The following is a 16,933-nucleotide window of genomic DNA, read 5'->3' as shown; positions in this document are numbered from 1 at the left end:
CTTGTATTGGGGGTTCTAGTCTTGAGCTCTAAGCCTACGCAAGATTGCAGCGTTTGGGTAAACAAGACAAAACTCAAAAAAGCTGGTGTTTTGGTGCACTTCTTTGCAAACGAAATATCTCACTTTATGACGCACTGATCGTCATGGGATATAATGATTCAATTATCATTATCCAATTTTCTTTCCACGAAAGTTTTTTCCTTTAGTTTTCAGGTAGAATATTTTGTGTTTCATATTTTCAAAGGAAAAGTCAGTGTTGACTATTTTCTCTGTAAACATACGTGTTTTATGTTCAAATTTGCCATTTTCTTCTTTTCTTTCAGCTGTACGTCCACTCAGATACAGCATGCCAACCTGGCTCTAGGCCAACTTTTTAAACTTTTCGATAATGCGTCTTTCTTTCCTAATCTTTTCTCTTCTAGATTGTGCTTGATCAACACTTTCTTCTCTTTTGGCTAGATGGCAGGTGACTCGAGTAATGGCTGAATCTGATGCCGGACTTTGGTCTTCATCTATCCGCACTCCATTTATTTCTCAAATTACTTTATAAATTTCACTTACCAGTTTTCTATATGCTAAATTTGTATTTTTGTCAGTTGTCAATTGTGAGATTGTCTTTTTTGTAGGTTTAGGTTTTTGGTTTCTTTAATTGTCATTATTGTTGATTTTTAATTTTGTTGCGGTGTTTATTTGTTGGTTTGACAATTTGTCTTTGTTACATCGAGTTGGTGATATGATTTCTTTTTTGGTTTGAATTTTTTTGACTTTAAGCTTAAAACATGTGTTGTTTCTGAATTTTATAACCCTTGAATGTGGAATTGCTGAACATTAGAAAATTAAATAGAAGAAGTTATTGGATAATGGCTATAATTTTTCCCCAAAAAATAAATAAAGGCAAAAAATTGATCTTATTCTATTCATTTTTTTAACAGGCACAAAGGTGTTCTACGCTTTATATAAAGCTATAAAGCTTAGTTTTGTTATTAGTTTGTCCTTTTCTTTTCTTAAGATTGAGCAAATCCAAGCTTGTAATTGCTTTTTATGTCATGATTGACACCTTCTCTTCTTTTGTTGATAACTCCCGAAAAAGAAATTTCAAAGCAACAAAAAGGTATATATTTTCTGAAAGCCCATGAAATTTCTCAAATGATGGTGTTCATTAAAATCTTACTGAATAAGAGTAAATATTGAAAGACCAAAGTTTGACCTAGTTACATTCAAAAGGGATGAATTCACCCATAGCTTTGAGGCTATCGAGATCATTCTTTTTTATATGATTCAGAGAAGGTTGGTCTAAAAAACTGCTTAAGGATTTTTTTCTAATTTGTCGGTTCCCAACTTATTCAATAAAACATTAAAAAATCCAAAAAATTGCTGCAAGTTTCTCTCCTTTTCTACTAAATTTCAAATTAAAATAATTATTAGGAAAATCCTAAGACGGTCTTTTAGACCAATCCTCTGGGAATACATTTAAAAAAAGAGTGAAGTTGATAGCTGATAGCTATGGGTGACTTTAAGTCTTTTGAAGTTACCATGGTATGGTAAAATCTGATCTTTTCTACAGTGATTTGAAATTTTTAGAGAGATAATTGGCTGTTTGATTAGTAATTGCGACAAGGTGTGAAAAAAATTATAATGTTTCTCTTTGTGTTATGCAAATAGCCAATTAAGTAAGTTATAAGTTCAAATCTGTTCTAAAGTTTAAAATAACACAATTAACTACCCTTTTAATCTTTTAGAGCCATAATGCCTCATTCCATTTTGTTTCAAGTTGTATATGTGCGTAAAAATTAATGGGTAGCCATAATTACTAAGAATAACAAGAAATATGCAACCTTGATGTAATTACTTTGAACTGTATAAAGCTATATGCTGTCAGGCTGCTTATGTATCTAAAAAGAAGTTTATTTTTTGACAAACTTTGATCAACCATAGATATGTTTTCATCGTATTCTCAATATGGGCGTTTGCAATTGGAGTTGGGCTTGCTCTGTTGTTACTAAGGTAAGCATTTTCTTTGTTCCTTTTTTTGTTTTTTTTGAGTTTTTTCGTACACTTAATGAATTGTAGTTTGAAAAAATGGAAGATTTCCCTAAAAGATACTACATTACAATGTGTTTAAATTATTTTGATTAAAAAACAGTGAAAGATATTCAGTGACACTGGTAAATAAAACATTTGTCAATTGGTTTCAACTCTATGGGCCTAACATACCATTTAGACAATGCAAAAAGGTATAACAAATACCCTTTATGTTGCTTCTGGTAGAACAACTTTTATATTTACAAAGTTTTACGAATCTCATGAAGTACTAACTTAAGACAATTAATAATTAAAAGGGAAAACCATTTGAATGATCCATGAACGTTATGTAAATCATTCCAAAACTTAGGTTTCGTTTTTGTCTCTGGTTATAATTATGCATCACCTCGTTGATTATACACCACTGCAGGCTAATAAAATATTCTATCAACTTTTACCTATTTAAGATCTGCTTGATATATGGTAATTCTTTTTTAGAAATTGTCATGAACTTCCCAACCTCCTTTTGTTGCTGCAAATCACTGGAAGCATCAAGGTTAGTAATTGCATAGAGATATTCCCCTGTTTTCTTTTGACGCAGATATTTTGGAATCGATAAGGTATGTGGATGTTTCCTTTATATACATTATTTCTGTCATTTCAGACCCCCAAAACAACATATGAAGTGAAGATGCCAAAACGTAAAGGATGTACGGTGTGTTCCAAAAAAGGTTGCTCACGTCACAGGTTTGTCTATTGTCTATTGTCTATTGTCAAAGTTTTGAAAAAAGCATATAATATCGTACATGACAGTTCGGAAAACCATTTTGTCTAATATCAGTCGAAGTATTTGCTTTTGATCAGTTTTGGTAAACACCATAGAGTCAACTTGGAAAACACTTTTTTTATTTTAGGCCTGAAGTGTCGAATCAAATGTTAAGGGTAGGTTACATAGTTCCAACCCCTTTCTTAAGGAGTATATAGAAGATTGGTTTACTGCAAAAAAGGCAAGAAAGTGGAATGCTTTTGTAATAGGCAGCTAATATGAATATTTTTCTGTGTATCTCCACTTTTAGATTTGAAATTTGCTTACTTTACTTCCTAATTTAGGAAAGTTTCAGGAGAGTATGTGAGTGATAAGCAATCAAAAAACTCAAAGACTTTTCAAATCTGAAAAGTGACTTCTACCCAATAGGATAACGTTTTAGGGTAATAACTACCATCTAATTCATAGCGGCGAGTACAAGGCCTTTTTTCTGTTTGATTTTGATTTGTATAGCTCCTGAGCTGAATGCCTGAAGATGACGGTAAATCGGTACTTTTACGGATCTTCGATTTTGCGAATCAAAACTGCAGTTTGTAACGATCTTTGTTCTCTTTCATAGCCTTGGGAGAGCGTGCAAATACCAAAGCCTGTGGATGATGCTTTATCAGAGGTATTTCGTTGTTTTTTTCGTTATCCTTTCCACCCATTGCTTTGAAAATCACTTGTGAGATTTCCAAACCTTGAGATGTTTGACCTTTTGTATTCTTTCTTTCTTCAGTTTCTAGAGATGACACTGCGAACTCATCTTTATTCTTGGTATTGGTAAGACATTCCTTCCATATCTTTATTACTTTCTCAATGTATATTCAGTGCTGTCCATTAAAGTTCATTTAATCCTAAGTATGGACCACAGTTTAGGTTTAAAGAAAAAACTCTTTACTCTCGTATATCTAGTATTGGAAAAGAATATGTAGTATTTTAAACCTTTCCAGCTGATTTTCACCCTGTGAATCAATCATTGACTTGGTTGTTGATTAAATACCTTTAAAATTTTAAGGAGGTGCAAATCCAATGGCGATGATTCCTCACAGTAGCTTATCGTTCTTTTTTCTCCTCAGGGATTTAAGTCATGATCAGAGATTTGTGGATGAGATTCGAGATATGTTACGTTATGCGTCTGCTGTACTCGTGGAACGTCTGCAAAAGGTTGGTCTGTTTTTACTGCTGCTTCTAATACTATTCGATTTTCTTATTGTATATAACACAATGACTTACTGGGCTAATAAGGGAAATGGAATTTTGAATGTTCATATCCTGTTTTCAGATCAACTTGACGGATTTCGTGTTAAAAAAGGTGACCAAGAAAATAGTCATACATTTTGATTGCTACTTACGGGTCAAAGAAGCAGGTAAGAAACAGCAAAAAAGTTATTTTCATTGATTTTCGTGCATCTTCTTTGCCGACAGAATTTTTTGACATTATTTTTTAATGATAAATTGAAGAATTGCGGTGACACTGACAATATAGATGATTGTTTAATGAAAACTGGTGTAAATCTCATTTAATTTGAATTCACAGTTATAATAAAATGCTCAACTTTTTTTTACTTTTTACAGCTAACTATGGGACAGACATCCAGTCGGCTACACTAGAAAAGTTGAAAACGTATAAACATTTTGCCGTTCAAAATGAACTTGCTGAGGAAAGCTACATGAGATATACTGTGGAAACGATCCTGCCTTACCTCTTACCGAAGAATGCGCTTGTATCCAAGTATGTCCCTTATTTTCGTAAATAGGGGGGCGAAGGGGCTTTTTCCTAATTTTTCCTGTGGAATTGCGAACGAAAGGCCTTTTTTCCTATAAGGAGAAGTTTTTGGTTGCATTTTTCCACGGAGAAGGGTTGGCAGCTCTTGCTTTTTTATAGTTAAATATGTATGTATGTTAGTATGTTGAATTAAAAGAGGAGTATTCTTTTCTGTTTAGCTCGTGCAATTTCTTTTTGGAGGAACTTTTGAGTCGTGTCATTTTGCAGCCATTAGCAGAGAAGATAGCGGAACCTGACATGGTCAACAACTTGTTGCTCATTTTCTTAGATGAAGAAACGGTAATCTGAGAGTCAATTCAAATAAAGACAAAAATCATTTTCTGAAATTTTCAAAAATCCACAACACGGATTATAGTTACCCGCTCTCCTCGTGATTGGCTCTTCAAATCTGTCGAGCTCGATTGCTGAGCCCAATTTTCGATGAATAAATCTTCCGGGCAACTTTCAGTCACTAATCGTTTAAGAAGGGGGGCTTACATATATTGTAGATTATTTTCCAGCACTTATGAAATTTTGGTCTGCATGAAAGGAAGTTTTTCTGTTTGAGTAGTCTGAGTCAACAAGAAGCAAGAAAGAAGAAGAGGAAGGCGATTATCGGATCGCACTATACACTATATACTTTCGAAAATTTAGCCCAGCACCCTTGGGGATAGGCATTTTTAAAGGTTGGGGTCACTTAACAAGGGGAGGTCAGACCCCTTTCCGCACTATGATTCTCATGTTTTTCTGTCCTCAAGCAATAAAGAGATTTCCCTTGTCGTTGAGAATGACATTAAACGTGACATTTCAAATTGTTATCGGCATACAACTAGTGACGCATCTTTTCGAAATCCTACTGGTGGAAATTATGGAACAATTTCTTTTTTTTAGATACCCGAGCCCAATTATCCACCATCGGCGAAGACAGAAATTTTATCACAGTTCGGAAGACATCGAGGATGTCAAACTACATCAGTTAGTATCTAATGTATTTGAAAAAGGAAACAAAGGTCCCCCTCAGAAGTTTGTAGTTTTTCGTATTTGAAAGCCGGAAGTGGAATATTCCTAAATGGAACCGTTCGGAAACTTGATAACACACTTGCTAAACGTTCAGCGAGGACTGACAGTTACAATAATTTCATGTTTATTTCCATATAAATAATTTAAAATTAGAAAAGATTGATGAAAATAATTCAAAACCAGCAAGTTCAACTGTAGTACATTCATTTTTCAATTTAATTCAATTTATGATTTTATCCTTCCCTGTTTTTTTTTTCAGGCATTGAAAGTCTCTTCTTACGACCTAATGCACAACGCCACTTTCCTATACCCTTTCATGCAGTACATGAAACGCGAAGGATCACTCAACATTCTTCAGTTCTGCTTAGCGGTCGGTAAGTCTTTTTCCATCACTATTGCAATGTTTTGTCTTACTATTAGAATTAGTAAGATATCACCAACACTACTCTGTCAATTGGGATTCACCAAAGTGAAGGTTTTTTCTTAGACAAATATTTCTTCAATAACCACGTGATCATGATAGCCAATAAAAGAAAAAGAAGAAATCCGCCTCTCAACCTGCCCATGTCTCGGTCATCCAAACCGCTCACTCGTATGCATGACAACGGAGCGTGGTTGATCGAGATCAACACTATACTGTTCAGCAGAAACATGACGACGGACTGCGTCACATTTCCTTTTTGAAAGTAAATGGTAGCTGCAGTAACGACAACAACTAGACAAACGAAGCTAGCCCAATACCTCACTTCTTGATTGGAATGGCACACTTTTTGCGAGGTTGTGCTGTCGATCTCTTCAATGCATAGCGTAATGAAAATCCACAACAAAGCGCCAGTCAATGAATATGACATTTTAACCATCCATTCGTCGCCGTGTTCTTTTCCGCTCAACGACTTGCGACTGATCATTGAATGCAGACTGACCAGGTCCATGTTGCTGTTTCCGTATTTCGAGCGTTCACCATCGTCGTACCACTGTTTGTTTTCTTGGGGTTGTCCATGTGCTCCTCTCTTCTCTTCTTCGTAAGCATTGTTCACGTACAATTGTTGTAATGGGTTGCTCATCTTTTTAACGCTCTCACTGTCTGAATCACGTACCATTTCTATGGGTATGTCCGAACTCAAATACTCCAATTCGATGTTTTTATTAATTGGAGAGTTTGGTTTGGATGCGTTGTTCAGATCTCTTGTGGTGGAACCGTTCATTCGTGGTGCTGTGTAGTTCCCTTCCCTATCTTGATGTCGAGTCGATTGCGAGTGATTGATTACTTTGGTCTTTGAGATGGTGCTCGTGATATTTTCCTTGTTTGATATGAAGGATGGTTTCGGTCGCGTGTAGCGTGTCCGTGAGTTGGTATTGACCTCACCATTAGGGTGAGTGTGGTGGCTTAGAGCGAGTGCTTCTTGGTTTCTTGAATACCGATGTTGTATATTGGCTGTTGTTTGAATGTCAGATCCGATAAAACGGTTTTGTGGTGGTAGAGTGAAGGCCTTTTTCATTGGCATGCTTCCTCTATATATTGTCGAGCCTAAATGAAGAGAATTTACATACTCTATTTCAAATTTCAATTCAAATTGATTTTAAATGTAAGTTTAAATCGCTAAGACGAAACTTCTAAAGTCTAAATTTGTAATATTGTTGAGAGAGCAATGTGAATATCTTGTCTAACTTTTGGTAACATTTCGGGTAAATCCTAAAAAATGGTTTTGAAGAACAATTCTAGAGTGCAGAATCATAAGTATTGAAATGAGATGGAAAGTAGACTTACCTTTTTGTCCTTTGTCAACCTTTTATAATTTCAAAATAATTTCTTCTTAGTCTAAATCTGTGTTCAATGGTTCTTGGTATGACACAAGATATGGAAGGATAAGGAAAACAAAAGCAGATTCGGTTCAGATGAAAAAGAGTAATTAATTATGCTACACAAAAAGCGTAGAATGGAAATATAAAATCTAATGGAATAGAGCGATAGAAAAGTAAATAAATAATTCACAAGCGATCCAAATCACTACACTTTTTCTATTGCGAACCATCATCGTGGTGTGTTTTGCTCCTTCTATTCTTCTTCCAAAACGTCCAACCGTTCTTGCGGTTTTCCTTTTCTTCTTTCTTCTAAATTTCTTCTCTTCTTTCAACCAGTTTCAACCATAGTCTATCATTATTGTCGAGTGGATATCCTTCATTGATCTCAAGTTGTCTCTCTTTCATTTTCCATCTCTTCAAATTATCAGATGATGTTAATCTAATTCGAGGATAAATTATCTTTATCTCGAAAAGCCGTAACGATATTGACCGACAAAACGGTAACTGTCATGTACTCTCCTGTCCATTCCCCCTCTCCTGAGATAATTGAAAAAATATTTTTGAATCTATTCATGCTCAACAAGTTCGAGCCTTCTCGTGACCAAAAGGATTCGATGTTTCCCGCCTAAAATAGAATTCTTGTGAATTTCTGTTTGAAACTTTTAACATGTTTTGTTAACTGTGCTTTGATTCTGTTTTCATCTTAGAGGAGTTCAACAAGCGAAGTTTAGCTCCAGAGTTGAGTGAAAATGAGGAAGAACAAGTGTTAGAAGAGGTACGTGACATTCATGCTGTGACCTCTTGCTAAATCTTCTCCGATGGAAGAAGAGTTTTATTTCGTCTTTCCGTGGATTCGAAGAATGACACATTATAGCTTGAAAACTTTTTATTCTCATACTAGAACTTTTAATCAAACATAATTTTTTTTTTCAGGCCAGAGAAATTGACGCATTATACTTCCGAGACGATGCCGTTGACAAGATCAACTTCCCAAATTCCGTTGTCAACGAATTTCAAAAAGGTGGGTTTTATCTATGGAAAATTCAATTAATTTTCGTCTCAAATCCTGCCGATCTTTCATTAATTTTGTCCTTTTGTTTTCTTTTAGCCGTTGCTGACTCAGTAGACAGGAAAGGCCGTTTGGAAACCGCAACTCCTTTATTTCAGTAAGTACTTTTCCCCGTTTTATATTGCACCATTCCCTATCTGCCAGTTCTCCCTTCGCAAGTGAGTATAACTTCTTCTTTTTCATTTCTTCTCTTCAGAGCTTACGAATTTGCTGTGGACCTGTTGGATAAAACTTACGTGCCAATGTTTCACCAAAGTGAGGAGGTACGTTCCCGCCCTCATTTTCGACATATGTCTTATTTCTTAAGGGCTACATAAACCAAACAATATTTTGTCAGACACTGCGAGTGCCGGCAATTGCAAAGTGCTCGAATTATATTGAAAAGAGGTTCGTGATATTTTGCCAGCTCCATTTGCAAAGGGAGTTGTTTACAAAAGGAAAATATTTTTTATGATAGAGCACCTGTAGTTTAAAACATATTGCTAAACATTGTTGGCCAATATATTGTATAGCCCTCATACTTCGGAGTGCAAATATCCCCCACTCTCGTCTCCCGTATAAATTGTACATTCTAAATTCTACAGGCTCAAGTTCACATTTATCAAATTTGCAACTGATTTACAACTCCTTTTTAATAATACTTGGTATTGTTTTTAATCTCCACTCTTTGTTCTGACAGTTTTACAGTTTACTTTGTGGAGATAAATCACCGAAGAAGAAACGTGCCGCTGAAATGTAAGTTTTATTTCTTGTTTCATTATTTGGCGCGAAAAATCTGCCTTTGGCTATGAATTTAACTCAAAATAACTTGAAACTTAATTTTCGGATGTCTTTTACGAGATAGATAGATAGATAGATAGATAGATGTAAAATATAAGGCAAGCTCTACCCCGTTTTTCACAAAAGTTAATGAAAAACTGGAGTGAGTATGAATAAAGGTCGATGAATTGCAAAAGTTTTTTCTTGTAAAATATTTTGAAATATTCTTCTGGAAAATTTCAGGAATTTGATAATTCGCACAAGTTTCTTCCCCTACAGAATTAAGACAAAAAGGAGTTTCTTTTTCTCTTTTGAATGACGTCCAGATTCATGTTGTATTGTTATTTTCTGCTTCTCCTATTCTTTAGAAATCTTGCGAAACGAAAGTTCATGGGTTTCGAAAACTTTTCTAAACTGGCCAGTAAAATCAAAGCAAAGAAGCAAGAACGTGATTTTGGTAAGCTAATGTTGATTTGATATTGATCTAGTTCATGGGTGGCCATTTTGCTTTAACTTTCATTATGTTCAAATAATCCGACATCCTTTCATAATGTTCTCTGGTCATTGGGGTGTGCGCACAATATTTTGATAAACGATAAAGGGGTTTTTCTTTGGATTTTATTTTGCAGGCGAACAATTTTCATTCGACGATAACGATTCCCCGGCCGAGGTAAAAAGTTTTGGTAAAACATTGTTAGTTCTTGTAGTTGCAAACCAAAGTGTACCTGTCATAAAATCCAACCTGATAAGCTTGGACTGTTAAGTCGGTTTTCTTTGTATTAAAAAAGACCCTTGTTTGTCTTCAAAATCAAGTTTTGTTCTTTTCTTTGGATCGTACAATGGTACAAGGTAAAAAAACTTTTTCGTTGAAGACTCTGTTTAAACTAAACGCAGCGTATGATGCTACAAGTTATCGTTGTTTTTTGAGGTATTGTTTGCGTTTCACTTCTATACTATGTTTTACAGGAAGCGTTTGAGAGCGAAGAAGAATACGAGCTGGACGATGACGACGCGGATGAAGACGAAGTGCTCGATCTCTCTTATTGGCATATCACCATTCCCAAAGTGGATTTCATATTCGATAAAAATAAAAAGGTAGGTGTGATCTGTTGTTGGAAAACGACATTTCCGAAAGAAAAGGTAGGCAGACGAAAGTTTTTATCTTCTTAAAAATGCTGTGTATGCAAAGACAATAGAGACGTTAAATGATATACTTTAAGACTGCCGTTATGAAGTGTAAGATTTCTGATGTAATGAACTCCTTGAAAACATATTTTGATATTCAGATATTTTGATCATTTAATGTTCTCACGCTCGTATTTTAGCTTTACGTTTTCATTTTACAAGTGGAAAGACTGAAACAAGACACACGGCTAGATGCTAGTGGTAAGTTGAATTTGCTTGCACCAATGTTTGATGGGCTCAACTTTTGGAATTTCAAAATAGGCGAAATAAACTGATCATTGAATTGTTTTTTATTTTAAAATATAATTCTTCACCTAAACTTCAGCTGAATTTTCTTTATTTTCTAGAAACTAGTTGGCAAGTGGTTAGGTAAGCTTGTTTGCAAATTAATTTCATATTTGTCAAGATGTGTGATGTAAGAGTTAAATCTCCAAAAAACGTAAACGAGAACTGCTTCTTTGAAATATCTTCCTCTGCCTTTCTTTCAGGAAATACAACGAATTTTATGTTCTTCATGACAAACTGAAACGATTCCATGGTAAGCTACCCGCCCTAGTCTATATTTTTTTGCAATGTGTTTGTGAAATTATAATAACTTTAAGTTTATGCTATAACATAGTCTATGCTTTTCCTCGCTTCAGATTCGTTCAGTGTGGCAGAACTACCAACAAAGCGGACCATTCTGCGGAAGGATTTTGATTACATGAACTCGGCACGATCACGTTTTCAAGAATACCTTCAACGGTTGGTGAGAAGTCCAATTCTTCGAACCAGTGGGTTACTTCATAGTTTCCTCACTCCTGGTCAAGAAATGGATAAATTGTTCGAACCTGATAGTGTAGGGAGGGAAGCACATCGTAAAGTAAACTCGCTTAAAAGTAAACTGGTTGTCGAGGTAAGAGATTGTTATTTTCATTTTTACTTTTATTTTTTATTGTCTACTGATAATAGGGGCAACCCTTAGGGTCAGTGGCATCTGAAATAGTCATTTTTTACCCTTTTTGGAGTTACAGGTTACAAAGGAAATGATCCATGTCATCGAGTAGAACAGTTCTGAGCCAAATAGCATACTATAACAAATATTGTACTTAAATACACAAGGAAAAATGGATGTTTGAAGCTAGAAATTCTGTCAGATATAAATACGGTTCAGGCCATGGCATTATAGGCCTGTAAATTTAGAACGCCATGGTTCAGTCAATCATAGTCAATCTGACAAAATTTCGAATTAGGCTTGAGACTTCCTTTTCAAACGGTAGAAAATGGGCTGTTATTTTGCGCTAATTTGCAACTCACCTCCTTTTCTTGGTTTTAGTTTGTCTTCAGCCATTTTAGCAGAGAAATATATTAACAGTCGTGTATATTCTTTTGTATGTATTATATTTTTGTTACAGAAAGGTCAGAATCTGGATAGCTTTCTGGACTGCTTCATACAATCTGCTGAACCCCCACTGAAGAAGAAGATGGCTGCAAAGTAAGTTACTTTCAATAATCTTGCTTTACAAGGATCGAATTGGCAAAAAAAGATGGTTATTCTCTGCTTTCGGTGGCAAGCTTTCTTGCTACGGTAAAAACATCAATTAAATTTTTTTTCCGATATGTACTTTCCTCTTTTAAGGTCGCCCCCATCAATGCCAACCAAACACCGAAGGTCTGATAGCAGGGTAAGTCGATTATTTTGCAAAGATCTTCCAAGAAATTTGCTGGTATGTAGTGAATGGAGATTCTGTCCCAATGCTCCATTGCCTAACATAATATCATCTTTATTTTGACGGACTCAATTTTTAGATGTACCTTCCACCGCCAGCTTGGGCCATCGACCATCGGCGAAACATGTCGAGTAGTTCTGATGAATCCACACACACCCTTCCACATTATCAAAGTGTCACTCAACTCATCCTTTTTATTGGTAAGTTTCCTTCAAAATGCTAACCAGGTCAGGCATTCATAGTCATTTATCCACGACACTATACTGTGTACACGCTAAAAGGTGAAACTGATTTGACAAGTATTTCAAAACTTAGCTTTTTCAAGATGTACGGGATTCATAATTACTTAATTACAAATGTTACGTAAATGAAATTATGAACAATCCCCACTTTACACTCCATTGAGGTATAAATAACAAACAACTGGATCATCATCACCTTTGCTATTGCTTATGAGTATTCTAAATGCTTAGTTCTACAGCAAATCATAGATATTCTTCATTTATTTCAGCTCGTCATTTTTTCCGCATCAATACATGGGTGCACCACGTCCTTATCTTCATTCAATACATCGGCAAAGAAACCATAGATGCTTTTGTTAACATGTAAGATACTTTTGTTTCTTTGTCGTTTACCTTTGCGAAGCAAATGGCGAGCTTGCACCCCTATATTTTTATTTATGTGAAAACATTTTTCAATACATTATCGATTATGTAACAAAACATTAATGAGGAAAAAACATTCAGAAATCTCCAAAGCGTCAACACTTGTTTATGCATGCCATCAGTAGACGTGTATGCATTGTTTCTTTCACAGATATCTTTCACACAAACTATCCGTAGCAACAGCAGAACAACAACTGGTCAAATATATCACCTTAGTAAGAGGTAGCTATTTCTTTAACCTTCGGGCTAGATGTACCGGATGTCCTGCTTCTTCGCCATCCTAAGGTTCCAAATAAGCAAGGGGGTTCGAATTAACGGGGGGGGGGTTGGAAAATTTTCAAAATTTTAATAAACATGGGATTTGAAATTGTACTTCTAAAAACTCAAAAGTAAGGCAAATGAAGGCTAAAATCAGGCTATTTAGAGCAAAATAAGGGACCTTTTCTTTGACAGCTGAAATATTCTTGAAATCAATAAACGGCGATCCTGGGGGTTGGAAAATTTTCGTTAAATTAACAAGCGCAGGGAGTGGGAGGCGTTTATTTGGAATTTAAGAGTACTCCTGTACCAGTCCATTAGTCAAGAAATCTTTTTACAGAATAACGCAAAGTACAATAAAACCAATACTTTCGACTGATTGAATGATCTGCTTTGATTTTTCTAGATATTGTATTTTTTGACAACGATCCACCTCGTACAGACACTGACAAATTAGAACGGAGAGACAACACCTTAGCACAGCTTCTTCTCTTTGTACCAGGTATAACTATTTTCGTTGGAAGAATACTCTACCCGGAATAATTTTATGCCAGTTTGAAAACAACCTTTTCACCTTCGAAAATAATCGGATAGATTTTAAACTGGAAGAGCTGCACAAATAATTAGTTAATGATATTGAACATTTACGGTCATTAATTGTAGGGGGTATAGATTTGATTTCTTCAAAACACACTTACCTACCTTGTACCCGAAACTTAGAAGAAATTTTTTCTAATTTTATCTTCCTTAGAAAATGTGAAAACAGTGATCGGAGTAGACAACCATGATCACACTTTAAAAATATTCTTCGAAATGCTTCAACAACCAAAATTGAATAAGCAGGTATTTACTTCTTGTTGGCTTCTTAATCGCCAACTCCAAGGTTTTATACATTGGCTGAAGAAAAGAAATTTCATAAAGATCTAAATCGCTTCAAGCTAAATTTTTAGCTCGAAACTGAAATTTATGGTAATTCATTTGGCGTCTGACCATCAGATTTTCAACTTATCCTTTTATCCCAGGAAGCGACTGTCTTTTTTTAGGTTGTCTAAGATATGGTCAATGGTAATTGTTTCACTCCTTCTTTTTTCTAGCTTATTTATGTTCTTTTCGATGATATAATCCAAGAAGTCTTTCCTGAATTGAAATCTGAGGTAACTCCGAAATTTCTTGTTATCTATTCCTGCAATTTTAATTTCATAGAGCTTTCGCTCCAACTGTACTGATGCTTAAAATCTATCTTTTCCACGTTTGTATGAAGTGAATTGTTGTAAACTTTTTTTCGTTTTAGGTTGGAGATGGAACGAGTTGACAGTAAACTGGATTATTTTTTTATTTTTTAAACCAAAACTCTTTAAATATCACAATTAGGGTAAATAGTAGACTTTCAAAAAGAAAAACATCGTAAGATTTATTCTTATAACATTTGATAAATCTATCAATTACGCCATCACTTTCCTGGGCATTGTGTTTTTTTGTGTTTTTTTTTTCAATGATTGATTTTGTTGGGTTATCGAGTTTGTCTGCTCTCTCCACCGTAGAGAAAGTCTAAAATCAAGTCTTTAGAATACTACAAAAAGTGGCCTTTGAAGTAGACAGTTATTTTCTTGACAAAGTGACACTAATTGACAAAAATATTCACAGAGTCATTAAGTATGATGTCTATAAGCTTTGTTACACTAGATATTTTAATTATGCTGAATGAGATGCCTTTAGTATGAATAGATAAAACTTGTCAGTAGGAAAAAATTGGGAAGGCCAGTTTCAGAGATATGAATCTAATCAATTATTCTATTGACTTTTAAGCTGACAAAATGACTAATTTCGACAGAAATAACAATCTGATGATGAAGTACAAAGTTTCTCAGTGCTATGCTCAAACCAATTTCAAAAAATTTTGTGACGCTAATTATTTTGATGCTGATAATACAAAAGGAAAAAAATTTACACCATAATCAAGCTCCTAGAGCGTCGAAATGGTTGTTTTACGCCATTGGGCACGTGGCTCTAAATAGATGAGACAGGGATGAGCTTACTCTTCAATATGATATATTCAAATGATAAGGAGAGACATCCTGCGTTGGAGAAAGGGAAAATAACATAGATTTATAAAGCCCAAAAGGCTAGATATCGTGCTTTTGTTGAAAAGTGTGCCGAGGTTAGGTAGGAAATCCTACCTAAGTCACGTGACATTACAATAAAGTTTCAGCGCTTGGTTGACCAATCAGAAGTTTTGCGGGTTTTCGAAAACAATTGCAGCAATATTTTTTGCGATATTCACTTTTTTTTGCTTTGAAGAGCTTAAAGCACGTCGTCTAGCCCTTCGGGCTTTATAAATCTATGGAAAAAACTCGATAACCTAAATTTATCTGGTCGTGGTCGCCACATGGTTGATGTTTAGAAACTCCCATTTTTGTTGCGAATTATATTCGAAAAACGAAAGCAGGTACATTCTTGTACGATTGCAGCTTCTCTTTATTGTTCTAAAGATTGTATAAATTTCCAACTATTGAAATTAGAACATTTTTATCAATTTTTTAAAAATAGTAATTTTGTGTATAAATTTTTCTTTATTTTTGTCGTTAGCAACGACCATCATTAAATCTGAATTTTTTAATTTACTGAAATCATCATGTCATTTAATTTAAATATCATCCAATGGGAAATTAGTTCAGTTATAATAGAAAATGAAACTGAAAATATAACAACTGTACAAAAATATTTACCAAAAAATCAATTTACCTTGTCAATTGCCTAAATTAAAGATTTTGTTTTTAAATAAGAGTAATACCGTTTGCTTACTCATCAAATTTTAATTCACAAGCTTTTTCACATTGAATCGTTGTGGATTGGTAAGAAAGAGGAAAATTGTTTATTTAGCACAATAGAACAATTGGCAGACACTGTCCTGATATGAAACATGTGCCTGATATAAAACGAAACACTTATGTAAAATTAAAGCCTTTAAAGTCTGGTTCAAAAGTATGTACACAAAATGTGAGGAATTTCAATTTTTTTGGACATTATTTTCTTACCGAAAATGTTGGAAATATGCCGGAAATTCTGTTTTTGCAGATATTGATTGAAATTTATATTTAAAATTTGATGGAGCTCAATTTTCAAATCGTAGGTTTTTCCCGCCAAAATGCCACGAATATATACTGCATATTGGCGTTTTCCCAGATTTGGGAGAGGTTTTCCCCAGCTTTTTGCTCCCAAAGGGATAGAGAATGGTGTGATATTTCGGGAAATTTGCGATCGTTATCCTAATGCTGCTTGTGGATGTGTGAATATGGAAAAATGGGTACCCTCCTTAGGAAGTGACATTCGGAGAAGGGATAAAATTTCAAAGGTTTTGTAAAATTTAGGTGCAAATAAGGAAAATAATTCAAGTGAAAGGAATATATGAATCATAATTTTATCCTTATATTTTTATGCAGTTTTTCTTTTGCTCGATCCCTGTGAGAAAATTTTCTTTGCGCCTATTGTAAAATATCACATCATCCAGTATCCAACCAGGATTACTCCCGGTAGGATAAAGTTGGTGTGATATTTCTGGACATTTGCGGTCGTTATCCTAAAACAGCTATGTAATTTGTAAAATATCAGTGGATGGAATTGATAGACCCCTCAAAGTGTTCGAAATATTATGTACAGTTTCAGAATTTTCGAGGTTACAAAGTTTGTTGAATATAATATGTTACAGAGTTATATCAATGAGGATATTTCCTAACTCGAAATATTGAGCTTCAAAAATCGCAAAAACTGGACAAAATAGCTGTTTCTTGCTGAAAAACACGATTTTCAAGGGTTGATATCTCGAGTTAGGTACAGAAATCACCCATACTTGCAATACATCTCTAATCTTAA

The 16,933-nt window shown here is 34.7% G+C and overlaps 2 protein-coding genes across 2 annotated transcripts; one reads left to right on the top strand and one right to left on the bottom strand.

Annotated features, from left to right (window-relative positions):
• Positions 1–1,932: 1,932 nt before the first annotated feature.
• On the top strand, positions 1,933–14,491 carry LOC136799336 (sorting nexin-14-like). The gene is made up of 33 exons (XM_067056038.1): positions 1,933–2,004; positions 2,521–2,578; positions 2,687–2,769; positions 2,937–2,964; positions 3,408–3,458; positions 3,567–3,610; positions 3,907–3,994; positions 4,113–4,197; positions 4,406–4,562; positions 4,775–4,895; positions 5,487–5,570; positions 5,875–5,989; positions 8,126–8,193; positions 8,352–8,439; positions 8,527–8,584; positions 8,684–8,750; positions 9,167–9,222; positions 9,615–9,703; positions 9,876–9,916; positions 10,213–10,341; positions 10,572–10,632; positions 10,779–10,800; positions 10,920–10,969; positions 11,073–11,326; positions 11,826–11,905; positions 12,050–12,095; positions 12,220–12,340; positions 12,652–12,745; positions 12,957–13,027; positions 13,470–13,565; positions 13,815–13,906; positions 14,158–14,217; positions 14,355–14,491. Exons 3-33 carry the CDS (start codon positions 2,714–2,716, stop codon positions 14,373–14,375), a joined length of 2,493 nt encoding a protein of 830 aa, XP_066912139.1. The 5' UTR covers positions 1,933–2,004; positions 2,521–2,578; positions 2,687–2,713; the 3' UTR covers positions 14,376–14,491.
• On the bottom strand, positions 5,996–7,464 carry LOC136799337 (uncharacterized). The gene is made up of 2 exons (XM_067056039.1): positions 7,384–7,464; positions 5,996–7,143 (listed from the first exon to the last, which is right to left on the bottom strand). Exon 2 carries the CDS (start codon positions 7,118–7,120, stop codon positions 6,077–6,079), a length of 1,044 nt encoding a protein of 347 aa, XP_066912140.1. The 5' UTR covers positions 7,121–7,143; positions 7,384–7,464; the 3' UTR covers positions 5,996–6,076.
• Positions 14,492–16,933: the final 2,442 nt, after the last annotated feature.

Source organism: Clytia hemisphaerica, unplaced genomic scaffold, assembly GCF_902728285.1.
Source record: "Clytia hemisphaerica strain Z4C2 unplaced genomic scaffold, Clytia hemisphaerica genome assembly, whole genome shotgun sequence".
Classification (NCBI taxonomy): domain Eukaryota; kingdom Metazoa; phylum Cnidaria; class Hydrozoa; order Leptothecata; family Clytiidae; genus Clytia; species Clytia hemisphaerica.
This window is presented reverse-complemented; position numbering and strand designations above follow the sequence as displayed.

Coding starts and splice junctions, on each gene's coding strand:
- LOC136799336 (XM_067056038.1), top strand. CDS start 2,714: ATGCCAAAACGTAAAGGATGTACGGTGTGTTCCAAAAAAGGTTGCTCA. Junction 11,327..11,825: donor AAAGTAAACTGGTTGTCGAG/GTAAGAGATTGT, acceptor TTTTTGTTACAG/AAAGGTCAGAATCTGGATAG. Junction 13,028..13,469: donor ATATATCACCTTAGTAAGAG/GTAGCTATTTCT, acceptor TGATTTTTCTAG/ATATTGTATTTTTTGACAAC.
- LOC136799337 (XM_067056039.1), bottom strand. CDS start 7,120: ATGCCAATGAAAAAGGCCTTCACTCTACCACCACAAAACCGTTTTATC.